Source organism: Anomaloglossus baeobatrachus, chromosome 1, assembly GCF_048569485.1.
Source record: "Anomaloglossus baeobatrachus isolate aAnoBae1 chromosome 1, aAnoBae1.hap1, whole genome shotgun sequence".
Classification (NCBI taxonomy): Eukaryota; Metazoa; Chordata; class Amphibia; order Anura; family Aromobatidae; genus Anomaloglossus; species Anomaloglossus baeobatrachus.
In genome coordinates this window covers 131091041-131111914 of record NC_134353.1, presented here as the reverse complement: position 1 = coordinate 131111914, position 20874 = coordinate 131091041, and the positions used below count along the sequence as shown (strand labels likewise).

The window sequence follows — 20874 nt, the reverse complement described above, 5'->3', positions numbered from 1 at the left end:
CAGAGACAGGCCAGGGAGGAGAGGAGAAAGTGTCCCCCCTCTTTTCCGCAGCTTTCATCCGATCGCATCACAGCCGCATGACCCTCAGCTTTCACCCGCAGCAGAGGATCATTAGGAAATCGCTTCAGATCAGAAGCTATGTGCAAGTGGAACCGAGCCCTAAGGCTGAGATCACGTCCAGTAATCATCCATTACAACGGATCCGTTGGTAAATACGTTCTGCAAACACAACTTTTTTTGTCTATTTTGAAAAAATTGATTTCTGCCTGATCCGTTTTTTTTTTTTTTTTAACTTTGAAGTCTATGGGAAAACGGATCCATTAACTGATTACTATTTATCTTCCATTTGAAACTGATCTATTAAGAAAATAACGGATCCCTTACAAATGCAAGAAAAACAATACGTTAACGGTTAAACAATCAGTGAACATTAAAAAAAAACGGATGCTTCCAAACTCAATATGGTCAAAAAAGACCAAAAGTTGTGTTTGCAGAACTTTTTTTGCCAGTGGATCTGTTCTAACGGATGATTACTGGATATGTGCCCGCAGCCTTACAGCTATTTTATATGTGATGTGCAAGCAGCCAACGTAGCCACGTTCTATAAGCCAAATCCAATCAATAAAATGTAAGATCAGCTATAAACATTGTCTGAACGGTGATCAGGTATGAGGTTCATTATCCCAGCCTGGCAATATGCCAGCAGCCAGGTATCCGATGTGCCTAGATATCTGCGGTCGGTGCCAAACTTTCTTTTCGGTCTGTAGGAGATTTATAATCTGTGCGTGAAGTATTGAACTAAGATTGTACGGAGATTATGGCTGATATCGTGGTATAGTTTTAGCATATACTGTATTTTTCTACATTCGGGGGGGGGGGGGGGGTGGATACCGTACAAAAACTGTTGTTCCAAAGCAAAGCAGAATGACAATAAATGGAAAGTTGTTACATCAAATCCCATGGGGTAAATAGCGTAATCCCTGGGCTACTGTTACATGCGGCTTCCGAAATGAACAGTATGTTTACTATACAGGCCACTAATCCAGAAACCCTCCAGTGATTAATGAATGATCAAAAAAAAGGAACAAAATGTGGAAATGTCCTAAGAGTCCGGATGGGTAACCTTGTACCACTGGTTCACCAGGAAGGTCACTTACGGAGCCGGGACAGGGCAGATTGTGTTGTTGTCCCAGTCACCGTAACAACATAAGGAAGGTAGTCATTTTCTAGCACCTTGTATATGTCTAAGGTTTCACTAAGTTTTCCTTCACTTCCAAGGCAACCGATCAGGCACAAAACAGAGACAAAATGATCAATGGAGCAGCTGTGACCACATTCCGGGACTGCCGTATACTGTATTCTCCATGTTCTTCAGGTCCCGATCAGCCTCATACCTGAATTTCCTGAACTATCGAAGCCCCACAGATGAAGTGGTGTCACAATGTCAAGTGACATGAGCTCATCTCAGCCGATTAATGAATAATGAAGGCAGAAGATTGCTAATTCATTGAGCTTAGACAGGGTGACATCTAGGATTCCATAGTTTGAGCCCAGAGAATTTTTAATAAAATATGTAATTTTGCTGGCACTTAATGGAAGGTCGTTATGTGATGCTAATGACGACTGGCAAGCAGGAAATGTGTAATGATGGCACCCGCAAACTGTACACAAATAGCAGGCTGCCCCCTGGCACCAGGAGAGCTTACTGTGAGGGAGTACACACAACCAGAGCCATCTCACATTAAGGGATACACATACAGAAAAATATACACACAGCCATCTCACGGTAAGGGATACACACAGCCATCTCACGGTAAGGGATACACACAGCCATCTCACGGTAAGGGATACACACAGCCATCTCACGGTAAGGGATACACACAACCATCTCACGGTAAGGGATACACACAACCATCTCACGGTAAGGTATGCACACAGCCGTCTCACGGTAAGGTATATACATACAGAAAAATATAGATATAGCCATCTCACAGTAAGGTATACACATAGCCATCTCACGGTAAGGGATACACACAGCCATCTCACGGTAAGGGATACACACAGCCATCTCACGGTAAGGGATACACACAGCCATCTCACGGTAAGGGATACACACAGCCATCTCACGGTAAGGGATACACACAGCCATCTCACGGTAAGGGATACACACAACCATCTCACGGTAAGGGATACACACAACCATCTCACGGTAAGGTATACACACAACCATCTCATGGTAAGGTATATACATACAGAAAAATATAGATATAGCCATCTCACAGTAAGGTATACACATAGCCATCTCACGGTAAGGGATACACACAGCCATCTCACGGTAAGGGATACACACAGCCATCTCACGGTAAGGGATACACACAGCCATCTCACGGTAAGGGATACACACAGCCATCTCACGGTAAGGGATACACACAGCCATCTCACGGTAAGGGATACACACAGCCATCTCACGGTAAGGGATACACACAACCATCTCACGGTAAGGGATACACACAACCATCTCACGGTAAGGTATACACACAACCATCTCATGGTAAGGTATATACATACAGAAAAATATAGATATAGCCATCTCACAGTAAGGTATACACATAGCCATCTCACGGTAAGGGATACACACAGCCATCTCACGGTAAGGGATACACACAACCATCTCACGGTAAGGGATACACACAACCATCTCACGGTAAGGGATACACACAACCATCTCACGGTAAGGGATACACACAGCCATCTCACGGTAAGGGATACACACAGCCATCTCACGGTAAGGGATACACACAGCCATCTCACGGTAAGGGATACACACAGCCATCTCACGGTAAGGGATACACACAGCCATCTCACGGTAAGGGATACACACAACCATCTCACGGTAAGGGATACACACAACCATCTCACAGTAAGGTATACACTTACAGAAAAATATACATAACCATCTCACGGTAAGGGATACACATTTCTACATAAGCGAATGGTGTAAGTACGGTATTAACCATTATGAGGCTAATTTTGACTGTAGTAACTGTGATCAGACTAATAAGTCTGCATTTGCTGTCCATTTTAGCCATTAAATTCAGACTTCGTTGTACAATATGCCAACGACTGAAAAGTTTTACCCAAATATGACAAGCTGTTTTTGTTTGCGATGGTAACAGAGGGGCAGGTGTAAAGCCTTCATGAAATGACGTCTTCTTTCCCGTTGTTTATATAGTGACAGTATATTTCTGCCTTTTCTATCATTATGGCTCCTGTATATATTGCACCATATATTCAATCAGTTCTACAACTTTAAGTCGCCTCAGCATTATGGCAAAAATAGTATCAAGAACTACACTATCCCTGCCATCAGAAAGGCTCAGCACATGGGCACACAACCCAAAAATGCCAAAATCAGACGAGAAAACAACACCAAAAGCAAAATCGATAAGGGCTGAAGGTTGCAATGATTGCAGACACCAAAACAAACAGCAGATCCCGCATATCAGGAGCTCAGCAGAAGTCTCCACATTGTATGCTCAGCACCATTGTATAGGAATAAACAGCTGTGTCCCAGCACCGAGCTCTGCTGCTGTGGAACTACAAGTGCCAGCCCTCCCATCCTGCAGCACACAGGCAGCGAGCCCCGGACTCTCCCGGGATAGGACGGTGATAAGGACCGACCCCCGGAGGAGCGGACCCTACCGTGCACGGGCACACATAGCGCTCTATGCTTTGCACTCTTGCAGCTTCTTTCTCAGTCACAAACGTTGCAAAGAATTCCAGCATCGCATTATAAGAAGGCATCGCATTATAATAAGGCATCGCATTATAAGAAGGCATCGCATTATAAGAAGGCATCGCATCATAAGGCATCGCATTATAAGAAGGCATCGCATCATAAGGCATCGCATTATAAGGCATGTATAGTGATACACTCAGCCTCATCTGCAGAGCACCTGGACACTATGTAACATTACAGAGCGCTGCAGCCCCACAGAGGGAACGGCAGGACCCCGGGCTGACCTGTGTGATAGGTGACAAGCAGCAGCAGGCAGAGCGCACCCCAGCCCATGATGAGTGCCCAGGACGGAGCACACCGCCGGCACCGACCGCTCCTCTACTGCTCCAAGACGATCCTCAGGCTCCAGTGCAGACAGTGACCTCCTCACCAGGAGCCGCCAGCAAGGTAGTAAGTGCGAGACTCCCGGCCCCGCCCCTTGTCAGAGGCTCCGCCCACGCCACGCCCCCACCATGCTGCCCTGAAGAGAACACAACACTGATGATGAGCCATTGTACAAGTGCACAGAGCTGTGTGCTTATCACCGGCAGTATACAGAGAGCACAGAGCTGTGCGCTTATCACCGGCAGTATACAGAGAGCACAGAGCTGTGCGCTTATCACCGGCAGTATACAGAGAGCACAGAGCTGTGCGCTTATCACCGGCAGTATACAGAGAGCACAGAGCTGTGCGCTTATCACCGGCAGTATACAGAGAGCACAGAGCTGTGCGCTTATCACCGGCAGTATACAGAGAGCACAGAGCTGTGCGCTTATCACCGGCAGTATACAGAGAGCACAGAGCTGTGCGCTTATCACCGGCAGTATACAGAGAGCACAGAGCTGTGCGCTTATCACCGGCAGTATACAGAGAGCACAGAGCTGTGCGCTTATCACCGGCAGTGTATAGAGAGCACAGAGCTGTGCGCTTATCACCAGCAGTATATAGAGAGCACAGAGGTGTGTGCTTATCACTGGCAGTGTATAGAGAGCACAGAGCTGTGCGTTTATCACCGGCAGTGTATAGAGAGCACAGAGCTGTCCGCTTATCACCAGCAGTGTATAGAGAGCACAGAGCTGTGCGCTTATCACCAGCAGTGTATAGAGAGCACAGAGCTGTGCGCTTATCACCGGCAGTGTATAGAGAGCACAGAGCTGTGCGCTTATCACCAGCAGTATATAGAGAGCACAGAGCTGTGCGCTTATCACCGGCAGTGTATAGAGAGCACAGAGCTGTGCGCTTATCACCGGCAGTGTATAGAGAGCACAGAACTGTGCGCTTATCACCGGCAGTATATAGAGAGCACAGAGCTGTGCGCTTATCACCGGCAGTATACAGAGAGCACAGAGCTGTGCGCTTATCACCGGCAGTGTATAGAGAGCACAGAGCTGTGCGCTTATCACCAGCAGTATATAGAGAGCACAGAGGTGTGTGCTTATCACTGGCAGTGTATAGAGAGCACAGAGCTGTGCGCTTATCACCGGCAGTGTATAGAGAGCACAGAACTGTGCGCTTATCACCGGCAGTGTATAGAGAGCACAGAGCTGTGCGCTAATCACCGGCAGTATACAGAGAGCACAGAGCTGTGCGCTTATCACCAGCAGTATATAGAGAGCACAGAGCTGTGCGCTTATCACCAGCAGTATATAGAGAGCACAGAGCTGTCCGCTTATCACCGGCAGTATACAGAGAGCACAGAGCTGTGCGCTTATCACCAGCAGTATATAGAGAGCACAGAGCTGTGCGCTAATCACCGGCAGTATACAGAGAGCACAGAGCTGTGCGCTTATCACCAGCAGTATATAGAGAGCACAGAGCTGTCCGCTTATCACCGGCAGTATACAGAGAGCACAGAGCTGTGCGCTTATCACCAGCAGTATATAGAGAGCACAGAGGTGTGTGCTTATCACCGGCAGTGTATAGAGAGCACAGAGCTGTGCGCTTATCACCGGCAGTGTATAGAGAGCACAGAACTGTACGCTTATCACCGGCAGTGTATAGAGAGCACAGAGCTGTGCGCTAATCACCGGCAGTATACAGAGAGCACAGAGCTGTGCGCTTATCACCAGCAGTATATAGAGAGCACAGAGCTGTCCGCTTATCACCGGCAGTATACAGAGAGCACAGAGCTGTGCACTTATCACCAGCAGTATATAGAGAGCACAGAGCTGTCCGCTTATCACCGGCAGTATACAGAGAGCACAGAGCTGTGCGCTTATCACCGGCAGTGTATAGAGAGCACAGAGCTGTGCACTTATCACCAGCCGTGTATAGAGAGCACAGAGCTGTGCACTTATCACCAGCCGTGTATAGAGAGCACAGAGCTGTGCGCTTATCACCAGCAGTGTATAGAGAGCACAGAGCTGTGTGCTTATCACCAGCAGTGTATAGAGAGCACAGAGCTGTGCGCTTATCACCAGCAGTGTATAGAGAGCACAGAGCTGTGCGCTTATCACCAGCAGTGTATAGAGAGCACAGAGCTGTGTGCTTATCACCGGCAGTGTATAGAGAGCACAGAGCTGTGTGCTTATCACCAGCAGTGTATAGAGAGCACAGAGCTGTGCGCTTATCACCAGCAGTGTATAGAGAGCACAGAGCTGTGCGCTTATCACCAGCAGGGTATAGAGAGCACAGAGCTGTGTGCTTATCACCAGCAGTGTATAGAGAGCACAGAGCTGTGTGCTTATCACCAGCAGTGTATAGAGAGCACAGAGCTCTGTGCTTATCACCAGCAGTGTATAGAGAGCACAGAGCTGTTCACTTATCACCGGCAGTGCATAGAGAGCACAGAGCTGTGTGCTTATCACCAGCAGTGTATAGAGAGCACAGAGCTGTGTGCTTATCACCAGCAGTGTATAGAGAGCACAGAGCTGTTCACTTATCACCGGCAGTGTATAGAGAGCACAGAGCTGTGCTCTAATCACCGACCGTATATAGAGAGCGCAGAGCTGTGCGCTAATCACCAGCAGTGTATAGAGAGCACAGAGCTGTGCGCTTATCACCAGCAGTGTATAGAGAGCACAGAGCTGTGTGCTTATCACCAGCAGTGTATAGAGAGCACAGAGCTGTTCACTTATCACCGGCAGTGCATAGAGAGCACAGAGCTGTGTGCTTATCACCAGCAGTGTATAGAGAGCACAGAGCTGTGCGCTTATCACCAGCAGTGTATAGAGAGCACAGAGCTGTGTGCTTATCACCGGCAGTGTATAGAGAGCACAGAGCTGTGTGCTTATCACCAGCAGTGTATAGAGAGCACAGAGCTGTGCTCTTATCACCAGCAGTGTATAGAGAGCACAGAGCTGTGCGCTTATCACCAGCAGTGTATAGAGAGCAGAGAGCTGTTCACTTATCACCGGCAGTGTATAGAGAGCACAGAGCTGTGTGCTTATCACCAGCAGTGTATAGAGAGCACAGAGCTGTGCGCTTATCACCAGCAGTGTATAGAGAGCACAGAGCTGTGTGCTTATCACCAGCAGTGTATAGAGAGCACAGAGCTGTTCACTTATCACCGGCAGTGCATAGAGAGCACAGAGCTGTGCGCTTATCACCAGCAGTGTATAGAGAGCACAGAGCTGTGTGCTTATCACCAGCAGTGTATAGAGAGCACAGAGCTGTGCGCTTATCACCAGCAGTGTATAGAGAGCACAGAGCTGTGTGCTTATCACCGGCAGAGTATAGAGAGCACAGAGCTGTGTGCTTATCACCAGCAGTGTATAGAGAGCACAGAGCTGTGCGCTTATCACCAGCAGTGTATAGAGAGCACAGAGCTGTGCGCTTATCACCAGCAGTGTATAGAGAGCACAGAGCTGTGTGCTTATCACCAGCAGTGTATAGAGAGCACAGAGCTGTTCACTTATCACCGGCAGTGTATAGAGAGCACAGAGCTGTGTGCTTATCACCAGCAGTGTATAGAGAGCACAGAGCTGTGCGCTTATCACCAGCAGTGTATAGAGAGCACAGAGCTGTGGGCTTATCACCAGCAGTGTATAGAGAGCACAGAGCTGTGCGCTTATCACCGGCAGTGTATAGAGAGCACAGAGCTGTTCACTTATCACCGGCAGTGCATAGAGAGCACAGAGCTGTGTGCTTATCACCGGCAGTGCATAGAGAGCACAGAGCTGTGCGCTTATCACCAGCAGTGTATAGAGAGCACAGAGCTGTTCACTTATCACCGGCAGTGTATAGAGAGCACAGAGCTGTGCGCTAATCACCGACCGTATATAGAGAGCGCAGAGCTGCATACTTATCAATTGCCACATATAGAGAGCGCAAAGCTGCATACTTATCACCGGCTGTAAATCAAATTCATAGAACTGTGCACTTATCATTGGACGTATATACACTGCTCAAAAAAATAAAGTGAAGACCTAAAAAATCCACTTTAACGCTAAGTCATTCACACTTGTGTGAAATCAACCTGTCCAGTTATGAAGCAACACTTATTGTGAATCAATTTCTCTTGCGATTGTGCAGATGGAACAGACAACAGGTACAAATGATAGACAATTAGCAAGTCACCCCCTATAAAGGAGTAATTCTGCAGGTAGTGACCACAGACCATTTCTCTGTTCTCATCTTTTTTGGCTTTTGTTTTGGTCACTTTTGCATTTTGTCATTGCTCTCACCCTTAGGTCTCTTTCACACGTCCGTGTCTCCGGTATGTGTTTGGCCCATTTCCTCACGTACCGGAGACACGGGCACACGTAGACCCATTAAAATCAATGGCTCTGCGCTCACGTGCGTGTTCTGCCGTGGACCGTGTGTACGTGTGGAGCATATGTGTGTCCGTGTGTTCCACACGTCAACATGTCCGTTTTTCTCCGGCATCACGGGTGTCACATGGAACGCAAACGGACCACACGGAGGTGTTCCGCGTGACACGCGCCAGAGAAGACACACGTGTCTGAGAAAACAAACCTTTACTCACCTTCTCCAGCCCTCCTATCTCTGCCGCTGCTGTCACTTGTTTCATTATGCTCATTGCATATTCACTTCACTGCGGCCGGAAGCAGCGGGGAGTCGGCAGGACCGGAGACCAAAGTTCAGCACCAAGGACAGCGACGCCAGGGACAGGTGAGCAGAAAGTTCCCGTTCTCCGTGTGTTATCAGGGATAACATACGGAGAACACACGTGTGCCATAAACACGGCTCACGCAGGGCAATACGCACCTTTGACACGTCCGTGAAAAACGTGCATGATTTTCACGAACGTGTGAAAGAGGCCTTAGTAGCAGCATGAGTGTCTACAACCCACAGAAGTTGCTCAGGTAATGCAGCTCATCCAGGATGGCTCATCAATACGAGCTGTGGCAAGAAGGTTAGCTATGTCTGTCAGCATAGTGTCCAGAGCATGAAGCAGATACCAGGAGACAGGTCAGCACACCAGGAGATGTGGAAGGGGCTGTAGAAGGGCAACAACCAGGCCCGCAACTCCTCTTTTGTGCAAGGAAGAGCATTGCCAGAGCCCTGCAAAATGACCACCAGCAGGCTATTGATATCCATGTGTCTGCTCAAATTGTCAGAAACAGACTCCATGAAGGTGGTATAAGGACCCGTCATATACAAGCTTACAGCCCAACACCATGCAGGGTGATTGGCATTTGCCACAGAATGCCAAGATTGTCAAATTCGACATTGGTGCCCTGTGCTCTTCACGGATGAGAGCAGGTTCACATTGAGCACATGTGACGTAGTCTGGCTATGCCATGGAGAACGTTCTACTGCATGCAATATCTCCAGGAAAACAGGGAGTTAGTAATGCTGTGAGGAGACATTTCTTTTGAGGGCCTTGACTGCCAATAGTAACTGGGATGAGATACTCAAACCCATTGTGAGACCATATGCAGTGACAGTGGGTCCTAGGTTCCTTCTGATGCATGACAATGCTAGGCCTCATGTGGCTCAAGTGTGTCAGCAGTTCCTGCATGATGAAGGCTAGCCTGCCCTTTCCCCAGACCTGAATCCAATTGCGCACATCTGGGACATCATGTCTCGTTACATCCACCAACGACACCTTGCACCACAGAATGCCCAGGAGTTGACTGATGCTTTAATCCAGGTCTGAAAGGAGATCCCTCAGGAGAACATCCGCTGTCTCATCAGGAGCATTCCCAGGTATTGTAGAGAGGTCATATAGGCACGTGGAGGACACACACACTACTGAGCCTCATTTCCTTATCTTGAGGCATTTCCAGTGAAGTTGGATCAGACCGTAATTTGATTTTCCACATTGACATTGAGTATCATTCCAAATCCAGACTTCCATTGGATATTAATTTTGATAAACATTGGTCATTTTTATGTTTTATTGTTCTCAATGCATTCCACTATGTAATGAATAAAGATTTGCAACTGGAATATTTCATTCAGTGAGATCTAGGATGTGGTATTTTAGTGTTTCCTTTATTTTTTTAAGCAGTGTATACAGTTGAAACTAGAAGTTTACATACACTAAAACACATCTAAACAGACACATCTGCATGTTTTCCTCACTATCTGCCATGAAATCAGAATAAACATTTCCCGTTTTAGGTCAATAAGGAACCAAAATTATTTATATTTGCCAAATACCAGAATAAAGAGAGAGAGAGAGAATGTTTTAAGGCATTTTTATTACTTTCTGCAAAGTCAAAAGTTTACATACAGTAAAGCGGGCTTTACACGCTATGATATCGCTAGCAATTGCTAGTGATATCGTACGCAAAAGCACCCACCCCCGTCGTGCATGCGATTTCGTGTGATCGCTGCCGCAGCAAACATTATCGCTACGGCAGCGTCACACGCACCTATCTGGTCGGCGGCGTCACTGTGACTGCCGAACAATCCCTCCCTCAAGGGGGAGGGACGTTTGGCATCACAGTGACGTCACCGCGACATCACTAAGCAGCCGGCCAATCAAAGCGGAGGGGCGGAGATGAGCGGGACGTAACATCCCGCCCACCTCCTTCCTTCCGCATTGCGGCCGGCGGCAGGTAAGGAGACGTTCCTCGCTCCTGCGGAGTCACACACAGCGATGTGTGCTGCCGCAGGAGCGACGAACAACATCGATAATCAACCATTACCGATTTTTGGTTTTGGGACGACCTCTCCATGGTGAACGATTTTCACCATTTTTGAGGTCGCTTAAGGTCGCTGGTCAGTGTCACATGCTGCGATATCTGTTAGGGCCAGGTGGACGGGTAGACCCAGGAGGTGGATCCACTGGACCGAACACCTTACTGAAGGCAAGGGGTCCGGTAGCCGGAGCACTATAGGTAGCAGGACAGTCCGTTCAAGAGAGTGGAATGCAGAAGTCCCTGGGACCACGGAGTCACTGATGGTAGTCCGGGTGACGGAGCTCAGGTTTGGAGGCCGAGATGTTGTCAGGCAGAGTCCGGAACCGATGGAGCAAGGGGACGGGTCACCACAGGGATCACAGATGGTACGGACTGACGGGATGGCAGATGGTCAGCGTTCGGGGTTCGGGAATCGGCAGGGCCGGATGGCGAGGCAGGAGCGGCTCTAGAAGAGAGATAGGTAAGTATATCACAGAGACAAGGAGACCTGACTCCTAGCTTAGGAAACACGAAGAACAGGCCCCGCCCACTTGAACATTAAACCCCTTTATACCCTGTACCTGTGTGTTCAATATCCTGTCAGTGGACGCTGGCCCTTTAAGAGAGGGTCAATGACCGCGCGCGCGCCCTAATGCGCATGCGCGAGGCCCTGGTGCCAGAAGCCAGGGCAGGGAGCGGCGAACAGGAGGCAGGGGAGCCGGCCTGGAGTGTAGCTGCCGACGGACGCCGGGAGCGGGGACCGGGACGCCTGGGGTTCACAGGTGATGGGGCCTGGAGGCTGAGGAGCGGGAGACGCCAGACAGAGGAGCCGGGGAGCGAGCCAGGGAAACCGGGGAGCGTGGCAGGGGAGCCGGGGAGCGTGGCAGGGGACCCGGTGAGCGTGACAGTACCCCCTCCCCCAGGCCCCCCCCCCCGCAACCGGGACAGGAAGGCACGGATCAGGGGAGTACCCACATTCTCCCGGGGTTCCCAGGACCGATCCTCAGGACCATACCCTGCCCAGTCCACCAGGAAGAACTGTCGGCCCCGTACGGTTTTCATGGCCACGATATCCCTTACCGCATAGATGTCATCATCAGCAATAGGAGGAGGAGCAGAACTGGCAGCAGCGGAGAAGGGACCAAGGACAACCGGCTTGAGCAGGGAGACATGGAAGGAGTTGGGTATCCTCATCGTGGCCGGGAGCTGCAGCTTGTAGGAGATCCCATTGATCTTGCTGAGGACTTTAAACGGCCCGATGTAGCGAGGACCCAGCTTGTATGATGGTAGCTTCAATCGGACGTACTTGGAAGCAAGCCAGACCAGATCTCCAGGAGAGAAATACGGGGGATCCAGACGCCTCTTGTCTGCATGTCTCTTCATCCGCAGGGAAGCACGTCCAAGGGACGTCTTGACAGAGTCCCAAATTGTTGCAAAGTCACGGGCTACAGCATCAGCAGCAGGGACATCCGAGGAAGAGGATACAGGTAAAGGGACGGAAGGCTGAAGTCCGTAAACGACATGGAAGGGAGAGCTGGAGGAGGACTCACTGACGTGGTGGTTATGGGAGAATTCAGCCCATGGAAGAAGCGTGGACCAGTCGTCGTGATGGGCGTTGACGTAGTGACGTAAGAAGGAGGTCAGAATCTGATTGACCCGTTCCACTTGGCCATTCGACTGAGGATGGTAGGCTGAAGAAAAGTCCAGAGTCACTCCCAGATCTTTGCAGAGGGCCCTCCAGAAGCGGGAGGTAAACTGAGTTCCTCTGTCGGACACAATGTGTGAAGGAAAGCCATGCAACCGGAAGATGTGCTGTATGTAGGCGTCAGCGAGTTCCTGGGCAGAGGGCAGTCCAGCCATAGGGACGAAATGAGCCATTTTGGAGAACCGATCCACCACGACCCATATGACTGTGTGTCCGGAGGACAGGGGCAAGTCCGTAATAAAGTCCATTGCAATGTGTTGCCAAGGAACGGAGGGTATAGGCAGAGGTAGAAGACGGCCATATGGCAGGTGTTTGGGCGTCTTGTTCCTGGCACAAGAGGAGCAGGCGGAGACAAAAGAAGCGACGTCCGTGCGAAGGGATGGCCACCAGTAATGACGTACGATCGTACTCCATGTTTTCTTCTGACCAGCATGCCTTGCTATTTTCGAGGCATGGCCCCAGTGCAACACTTTTTGCCTGTCGGTCTCAGAGACATAGGTCTTCCCGGGCGGTATCTGAGCCAGGGTGACAGGGGCCACCGGAATGATTTTACTAGGGCAGATGATGGGCTGGGATGTCTCCTCCTCCTGCTCCATGGGCATGAATGACCTGGACAAGGCATCTGCTCGTACATTCTTGTCCGCGGGTCGGAAATGAAGCTGAAAATCGAATCTGGCAAAGAACAAGGACCACCTGGCTTGTCGTGGGTTCAGTCGCTGAGCGGACCGCAGGTATTCCAGGTTCTTGTGGTCCGTGTAAATGATCACGGGGTACACTGCTCCCTCCAGAAGGTAGCGCCATTCCTCCAGAGCCAGTTTGACTGCCAATAGCTCTCGGTCACTGATGGTGTAGTTGCGTTCGGGCGCTGAGAAGCTCTTGCAAAAGAAACCGCAAGTAACCATCTTCCCAGAGGAGGACTTCTGCATGAGCACTGCTCCGGCTCCCGAGGAGGAGGCATCCACCTCCAAGGTGAACTGTCGATTTAACTCCGGACGGTGGAGCACAGGGGAGGAAGAAAATGCCCGCTTCAGGGAGCCAAACGCGGCGTCGGCCGCAGGTGACCAGTCCTTTGGATTAGCCCCCTTCTTGGTCAAGGCGGAGAGAGGTGCAGTCAGAGCAGAAAAGTGAGGGATGAACTGACGGTAATAGTTTGCGAATCCCAGAAAGCGTTGGATTGCCTTCAGTCCAGAAGGAGGGGGCCAGTTGAGAATGGAAGAGATCTTCTCCGGATCCATCTGCAGACCGGTATCGGAGATTACGTAACCCAGGAAGGGAAGAGAAGACTGCTCGAAGACACACTTCTCGTACTTGGCGTACAGACGATTCTCCCTCAGTTTTTGTAGTACCAGCTGCACGTTCTCTCTGTGGGTCTGGAGTTCCGGAGAAAAGACCAGGATGTCATCAAGATACACCACCACACAGACGTAGAGAAGGTCCCGGAACACGTCGTTCACCAATTCCTGAAAGACTGCTGGTGCGTTACACAGGCCGAAGGGCATCACACAGTATTCATAGTGCCCATCGCGAGTATTGAACGCGGTCTTCCATTCGTCCCCAGAGCGGATGCGGACCAGGTTGTAGGCACCCCGAAGATCCAACTTGGTAAACACACGAGCCCCTCTAAGCCGATCAAACAATTCGGGGATGAGCGCTAGGGGGTATTTATTTTTCACGGTGATTTGGTTCAATCCCAGGTAGTCAATGCATGGGCGTAGGTCGCCCTCTTTCTTCTTAACGAAGAAGAAGCCTGCTCCAGCAGGAGAGGAGGATCTCCGAATGAATCCTCTTGCCAGGTTCTCTGTGATGTAGGTAGACATGGCCCTTGTTTCGGCAGGAGACAGCGGATATATCCGTCCTCGAGGTGGTGTAGTTCCCGGGAGCAGGTCGATGGCACAATCGTAAGGACGATGTGGCGGCAGTACCTCTGACTCCTTTTTATCAAAGACGTCCGCGAAGGACCAATAGGCCGAGGGTAGTCCCGGTAGGGACTCTGGAACCGGAGGTCGTCGGATGGGTTGTATGGTCTTTGGACAGTTCTCGTGGCAAGAGGAGCCCCATCGGGTGATTTCACCAGTACCCCAGCTGACTGACGGTTCGTGTGTCCGTAACCAGGGGAGTCCCAGCAGGATCTGATGAGACATGTGTGGGAGGACATAGAGAGCGATGTTCTCGGTGTGCAGGGCACCGATACGCAGTTCCACCGGCTTGGTGATCCACGAGATGGTGTCAGAGAGGGGTCTCCCATCCACAGAGGCAATCACGAGGGGTTTGTCGAGTGGAGTAACAGGCACCTGGTACTTGTCCACCGTGGCCTGCTGGATGAAATTGCCTGCTGCCCCGGAATCGAGGTACGCCTCGGCTGTGAACCGCGTCTCTCCCGTTGTCACTTGAACAGTCCACGTAACCGGGTCTGAGAGAGTCCCAGCACCTAGGGTGGCCTCTACTACCAACCCTAGGCTTTGGAGTTTCCCGGCCTCTCTGGACAGGAGCGTAGAAGGTGTGTACCCTCTCCGCAGTAGAAGCAGAGACCCTTGGCGAGCCGTTCTGCTCGGCGTTGTTCGGACTGCCGTAAACGGTCGATCTGCATGGGCTCGTGGACGGAGACACCAGATGACGTTGACTGAAGTACTGCGGGCTTCTGCGGAGGAGAGGAGTGCCGTATCGGACGTCTCTCACGGGACACCTCTTTGGATCGTTCCTGGAAGCGAAGATCCACTCGAGTCGCTAGGGCAATCAGGGCATCCAGGGTGGACGGCACGTCACGACCAGCCAGCTCATCTTTAATTCGACCCGAGAGGCCTTCCCAGAAGGCGGCGATTAGAGCCTCATTGTTCCACCCGAGTTCCGAAGCCAAGGTGCGAAAACGGATGGCATATTGGCCCACCGTCAGAGTCCCCTGACGTAACCGGAGGAGAGATGAGGCAGACGCGGAGGCGCGTCCGGGCTCGTCAAAGGTGCCATGAAATGCCTGCAGGAACTCCTGGATGTTGGTGGTAACCAGATCCTCCTTCTCCCACAAGGGGTTCATCCAGGCCAGTGCCTCACCCTCTAGATGGGACATCATGAACACGACCTTGGCTTGGTCGGAGGCAAACAAGTGCGGCAGCTGCTTGAAATGGAGGGAGCATTGATTTATGAATCCCCTGCAGGTCTTGGGATCTCCGGCGTACCGGGGTGGTGAGACCAAACAAAGTCTGGAAGCATCCGAGGAGGCTGCCACGGGAGCTGCGGCCGTGGATTGTCCAGTGGAAGCTCGAGATGCCGAAGATGTGACCGACGCTTGTAGCGTGTTCAGGCGGGCGTCCACAGAAGACATGAAGTTCAGCATGCGGGTCTGGGTCTCACGCTGGCGTGTGAGTTCCTCCTGCAAGGCCGCTAGTGCTTCGGCGGGATCCATGGCCTGTTCTTACTGTTAGGGCCAGGTGGACGGGTAGACCCAGGAGGTGGATCCACTGGACCGAACACCTTACTGAAGGCAAGGGGTCCGGTAGCCGGAGCATTATAGGTAGCAGGACAGTCCGTTCAAGAGAGTGGAATGCAGAAGTCCCTGGGACCACGGAGTCACTGATGGTAGTCCGGGTGACGGAGCTCAGGTTTGGAGGCCAAGATGTTGTCAGGCAGAGTCCGGAACCGATGGAGCGAGGGGACGGGTCACCACAGGGATCACAGATGGTACGGACTGACGGGATGGCAAATGGTCAGCGTTCGGGGTTCGGGAATCGGCAGGGCCGGATGGCGAGGCAGGAGCGGCTCTAGAAGAGAGATAGGTAAGTATATCACAGAGACAAGGAGACCTGACTCCTAGCTTAGGAAACACGAAGAACAGGCCCCGCCCACTTGAACATTAAACCCCTTTATACCCTGTACCTGTGTGTTCAATATCCTGTCAGTGGACGCTGGCCCTTTAAGAGAGGGTCAATGACCGCGCGCGCGCCCTAATGCGCATGCGCGAGGCCCTGGTGCCAGAAGCCAGGGCAGGGAGCGGCGAACAGGAGGCAGGGGAGCCGGCCTGGAGTGTAGCTGCCGACGGACGCCGGGAGCGGGGACCGGGACGCCTGGGGTTCACAGGTGTTGGGGCCTGGAGGCTGAGGAGCGGGGGACGCCGGACAGAGGAGCCGGGGAGCGAGCCAGGGAAACCGGGGAGCGTGGCAGGGGAGCCGGGGAGCGTGGCAGGGGACCCGGTGAGCGTGACAATATCGTTAATGACGCCGTATGTGCGTCACTAACAACGTGACCCCAACGATAAAACATTAACGATATCGTAGCGCGTAAAGCCCCCTTAAGAGTACTATGCCTTTAAACAATATAGACAGAAAAAAGCTGTGGATATAAGGAACGCAATAGGGTTTTACCAGTGTAAAATATGGTGACTTTTTAATAGGAAAACCGCTCACCTGGAAAGGTTGTGAAACTCACAACCAGTATAGAGACATATAACAGCTGCAGCCGATCCCACGTGCCAAAGGCAGAAGCAATACAAAAACCAGGATAATTGTGAGATTAGTTCGGTGGATTTTCCTGAGGAAGAAGAGGGGATATCTCTTCGAAACACGTAGAATAAACCATCACCATTGCTTTTATTTTTTGGAGTGATTCTTTGTACAGCAGCGCGGAGTATACCACAATTATCCTGGTTTTTGTATTTAAACAATATAGAACAGCCCATATGATGATGTCATGTCTTTGGAAGCTTCTGATAGGTTTATTGGCAACATCTGAGTTAATTGAGACACACATGTGGATGCATTTTAATGCATATGTGAAAAACACTGGTTCTTTGTGCAGCATCATGGGAAAGTCAAAAGAAATCAGCCAAGATCTCAGGAAGAGAATTGTGGACTTGCACAATTCTGGTTCATCCTTGGGTGCAATTTCCAGATACCTGAAGGTGTTTCGTTCATCCGTACAAACAACCATACGCAAGTACAAACAAAATATGAATGTCCAGCCATCATACCGCTTAGGAAGGAGACGGGTTCTGTGTACCAGAGATGAATGTGCTTTGGTCAGACATGTGCATATCATTCCAAGAACAAAAACAAAAGACCTTTTGAAGATGCTGGCAGAAGCGAGTACTGTATCAACATGGCCAGAAAGGTGACTCTGCCAGGAAGAAGACATTACTTTAAAAAGAAACATAAAAAAGCCAGATTAATGTTTGCAAATGCACACAGGAACAAACACCTTAATTTTTGGAGACATGTCCTGTGGTCTGAAAAAACTAAAATTGAACTGTTTGGGCATAATAACATTTGGAGGAAAAAGGGAGACGCTTTGAAACCTAAGAACACCATCCCAACTGTGAAACCTGGGTGTGGTGTCACGGGCGGAGGAGGGGACGCTGCGCTCTCCCACTGCTCGGGTCCGGCTGCCGCTGCTGCTGCGGCGGCCTGCTGCTGCTCGGTGGCTCGAGCGATGGGCTGGATCCCGGGGACTCGAGCGGCGCTCCTCGCCCGTGAGTGAAAGGGGTTTGGTTGTTGGGATAGTTTATTGTCCGTGACGCCACCCACGGTTGTGGTGATTGTAGAGACACCACCGCTGCTCTGTATGGGGATCCCGGGAGCGGTGACAGGGAGCAGCAAAGTTGTTAGTTCTCCCCTCCGTGGGTAGGGGGGGTGGTTGTCCCGGGGCCCAGTGATGAGGTGGGGGATGCTGGATGGCAGGGCCGGTGCAGGGCTTGGTGGGGTGCAGGGACGCGGGGGCAGCGCAGTGCCTCACGGCACTGTGGTACTCACTCAGCCTGAGACGGTGACACAGTTCTCGGTAAAACACACGGCTGGAAAGACGGCTCCCACGGACGGCTGCTGTTGCTTTTCCCCGGTAGTTGACGGTGACGGTCTCTGTCCCTGCACCTAATGAAATGTTGGTAGCGATGGGTTCCCACCGGTAACCCGCTCCCCGGCTTGGATATGTGCCGGAGGAGCCCCTCTTTGCCCGCAGGCGCTGGCCCTGAGAAACTGGTGCCTTGGCGGTGGCGGTGTCTCTCTCTAACGGTTGGACTGTTGCCTTCTATTGGGACTTAGTTGTTAGGAGACCCAGAGGTCCCCTTCACTGACGGATTTGGCAAATTCACGGCGACTCCTAGCCTTGCCGGGATCCGAAAGGCCCCTGCCAATGGTGCTGGCTTCTCTTCGTATACCGCTCCGGTACCGCCGGGCCACCACCCGTCCACGGTCCTTTCGGCAACCTCCAAGCAGCCTCTCCTGCCGACAATCACCGCCGTCTGCTGACCTTGCTGTTTCAGTCCGGGGCACACACCCGGACCAACTTCAGGCTTTCTCAACTGTCACTTTTACTGTCACTACTCTCACTGTCCTCCTTCTCCTTCCTCTCACTTTGAACTCTCCACTTAATCTCCCTGGTTTTCCCGCGTCCAGGGCTGTGAACTCCTCGGTGGGCGGAGCCAACCGCCTGGCCCACCCCCTGGTGTAGACATCAGCCCCTGGAGGAAGGCAACAAGGATTTTTGTGTAGCTTTGGTGTACCTATCCGGGGTGTAGGGTGGGGTGGTGTCATGACCTGTGACCCCTGGCTTGCCCAGGGCGTCACAGTGGCAGCATCATGTTGTGGGGTTGTTTTGCTGCACTGGTGCACTTCCCAAAATAGATTACATCATGAGGAAAGAAGATTATGTGGCAATACTGAATCAATATCTCAAGACATCATCAAAGAACTTAAAAAGCTTGGGCGGAAATGGGTCTTCCAAATAGACAATAACCCGAAGCTACTGCCAAACTGGTTACAAAGTGGCTTAAGGATAACAAAGTCAATGTTTTGGAGTGGCCCTAATCTCCATCCAATTGAAAATCTATGGGCAAATCTCAAAAGGCCGGTGCGAGAAAGGCGACCTGCAATCATGTCTCAGTTAGACCAGTTCTGTCAGGAGAAATAGGTCCAAATTCCTACCAACTATTGTGAGAAGCTTGTGGAAGGAGATCTAAAAGTTTTACCCAAGATATATAGTTTAAGGGCAATGGTACCAAATACTAATGAAATGTTTGTAAACTTTTAACTTTGTAGAAATTAATAAAAATGCCTTAAAATATACTTTCTCATTATTCTGGCATTTGGCAAATATAAATAATTTTGGTTCCTAATTGTTCTAAAACGGGAAAGGTTTATTCTGATTTCAAATCAGCTAGTGGGAAAAACATGCAGATGTGTCTTTTTACATAGTGTATGTAAACTTGTGGTTTCAACCGTAGAGATCACAGAGAAGTGCACTTATCACCATCCATATATAGAGAGCACAGAGCTGTGCGATTAACATGACAGTATTTGATGAAAGCAGAGCTGTGCACATATCACTGCCTGTATATGGAGAGCACAGAGCTATGTGCTTATCACCGGCCATATATTATTATTTATTATTATAGCGCCATTTATTCCATGAGAGTGGAGAGCTGTGTACTTATCACTGGCTGTATATGGAGAGCACAGAAAGGTGCATATCACCGGCCGTATATTGAGAGCGCATAGCTGTGCACTTTACACTACTGGCTGTATATGGAGAGTGCAGAACGGTGTAATTTGTGAACAAAAAAAAACCCAGAACAAATGTTGAACAAGTGATGTACAAGGGCAGGAAACGGAGTATTTGCGTGCAAATAATTGATAATTTTAATAAAAAAAAGTTACAAATACATGTAAATAACATTAAGAAGCATAGGTCAGGGAAAGAATACATACATAAAGTCCCCGTGAATCATCCTAACTGTTGGTATACACATTAACAGGAAAAAGTATCGGTATATAATAAGTATGGCAAATGGCTGCGGCTAAATAAAGTGCGGTGCAAATGGGAATAGAGAATAAGGGGCTATATTATGAGGAATCATAGAAATGTGTATTAAGTTATGATAGCCACCTTTTCTATCAAGTATGTATAAAACCGCCAGGGAGAAATACTATATGAGTATAAATACAGAGCCACACTGGGCAATGGGTGTAAAGGAGGTAAATAATTAACCCCATACAGTTAAACCAAGGCGGACAAGGCCAGCAGGATTTGCTTACCAGCAGGAAGGTGGTTCAGGGGGACAGCCAGAGGGGACTTAATCTTTAATTAGTTGCATGGGGTCCATTGTTCTTGTCATATTTCTACAAATATGTAAGGTAGATAACCATCCGTTTTAGTAGCTTTGTGAGAAACTCCGGGTCTGCTGCAGACCGGCAGTGACTATGGAGCCTCGTTCTGAGAACATTCAGAATGAAGCTCCATAGGAATCGGGCATTAAGTGAAATTACATCAATGGATTACGTTGGAACTTTGAAGATTTCTTTTTCATTAATAAATTAGCGAACGAGGGAGTGTGGGGGAGTCTTTATTCAAAAAAACGTATTTGTGTGTGTGTTTCT

The 20874-nt window shown here is 50.2% G+C and overlaps 1 protein-coding gene across 2 annotated transcripts in view; it reads right to left on the bottom strand.

Annotated features, from left to right (window-relative positions):
* The window catches only part of KIT (KIT proto-oncogene, receptor tyrosine kinase), a 119599-nt gene extending 115434 nt beyond the window's left edge, over window positions 1-4165 (bottom strand). For both annotated transcript variants that reach the window (XM_075347045.1, XM_075347046.1), the window contains exon 1: window positions 4024-4165. In XM_075347045.1, the coding sequence (XP_075203160.1) occupies window positions 4024-4072 (49 nt within the window). In that variant the 5' untranslated portion in view covers window positions 4073-4165. The remainder of the gene's footprint in view (window positions 1-4023) is intronic.
* Window positions 4166-20874: the final 16709 nt, after the last annotated feature.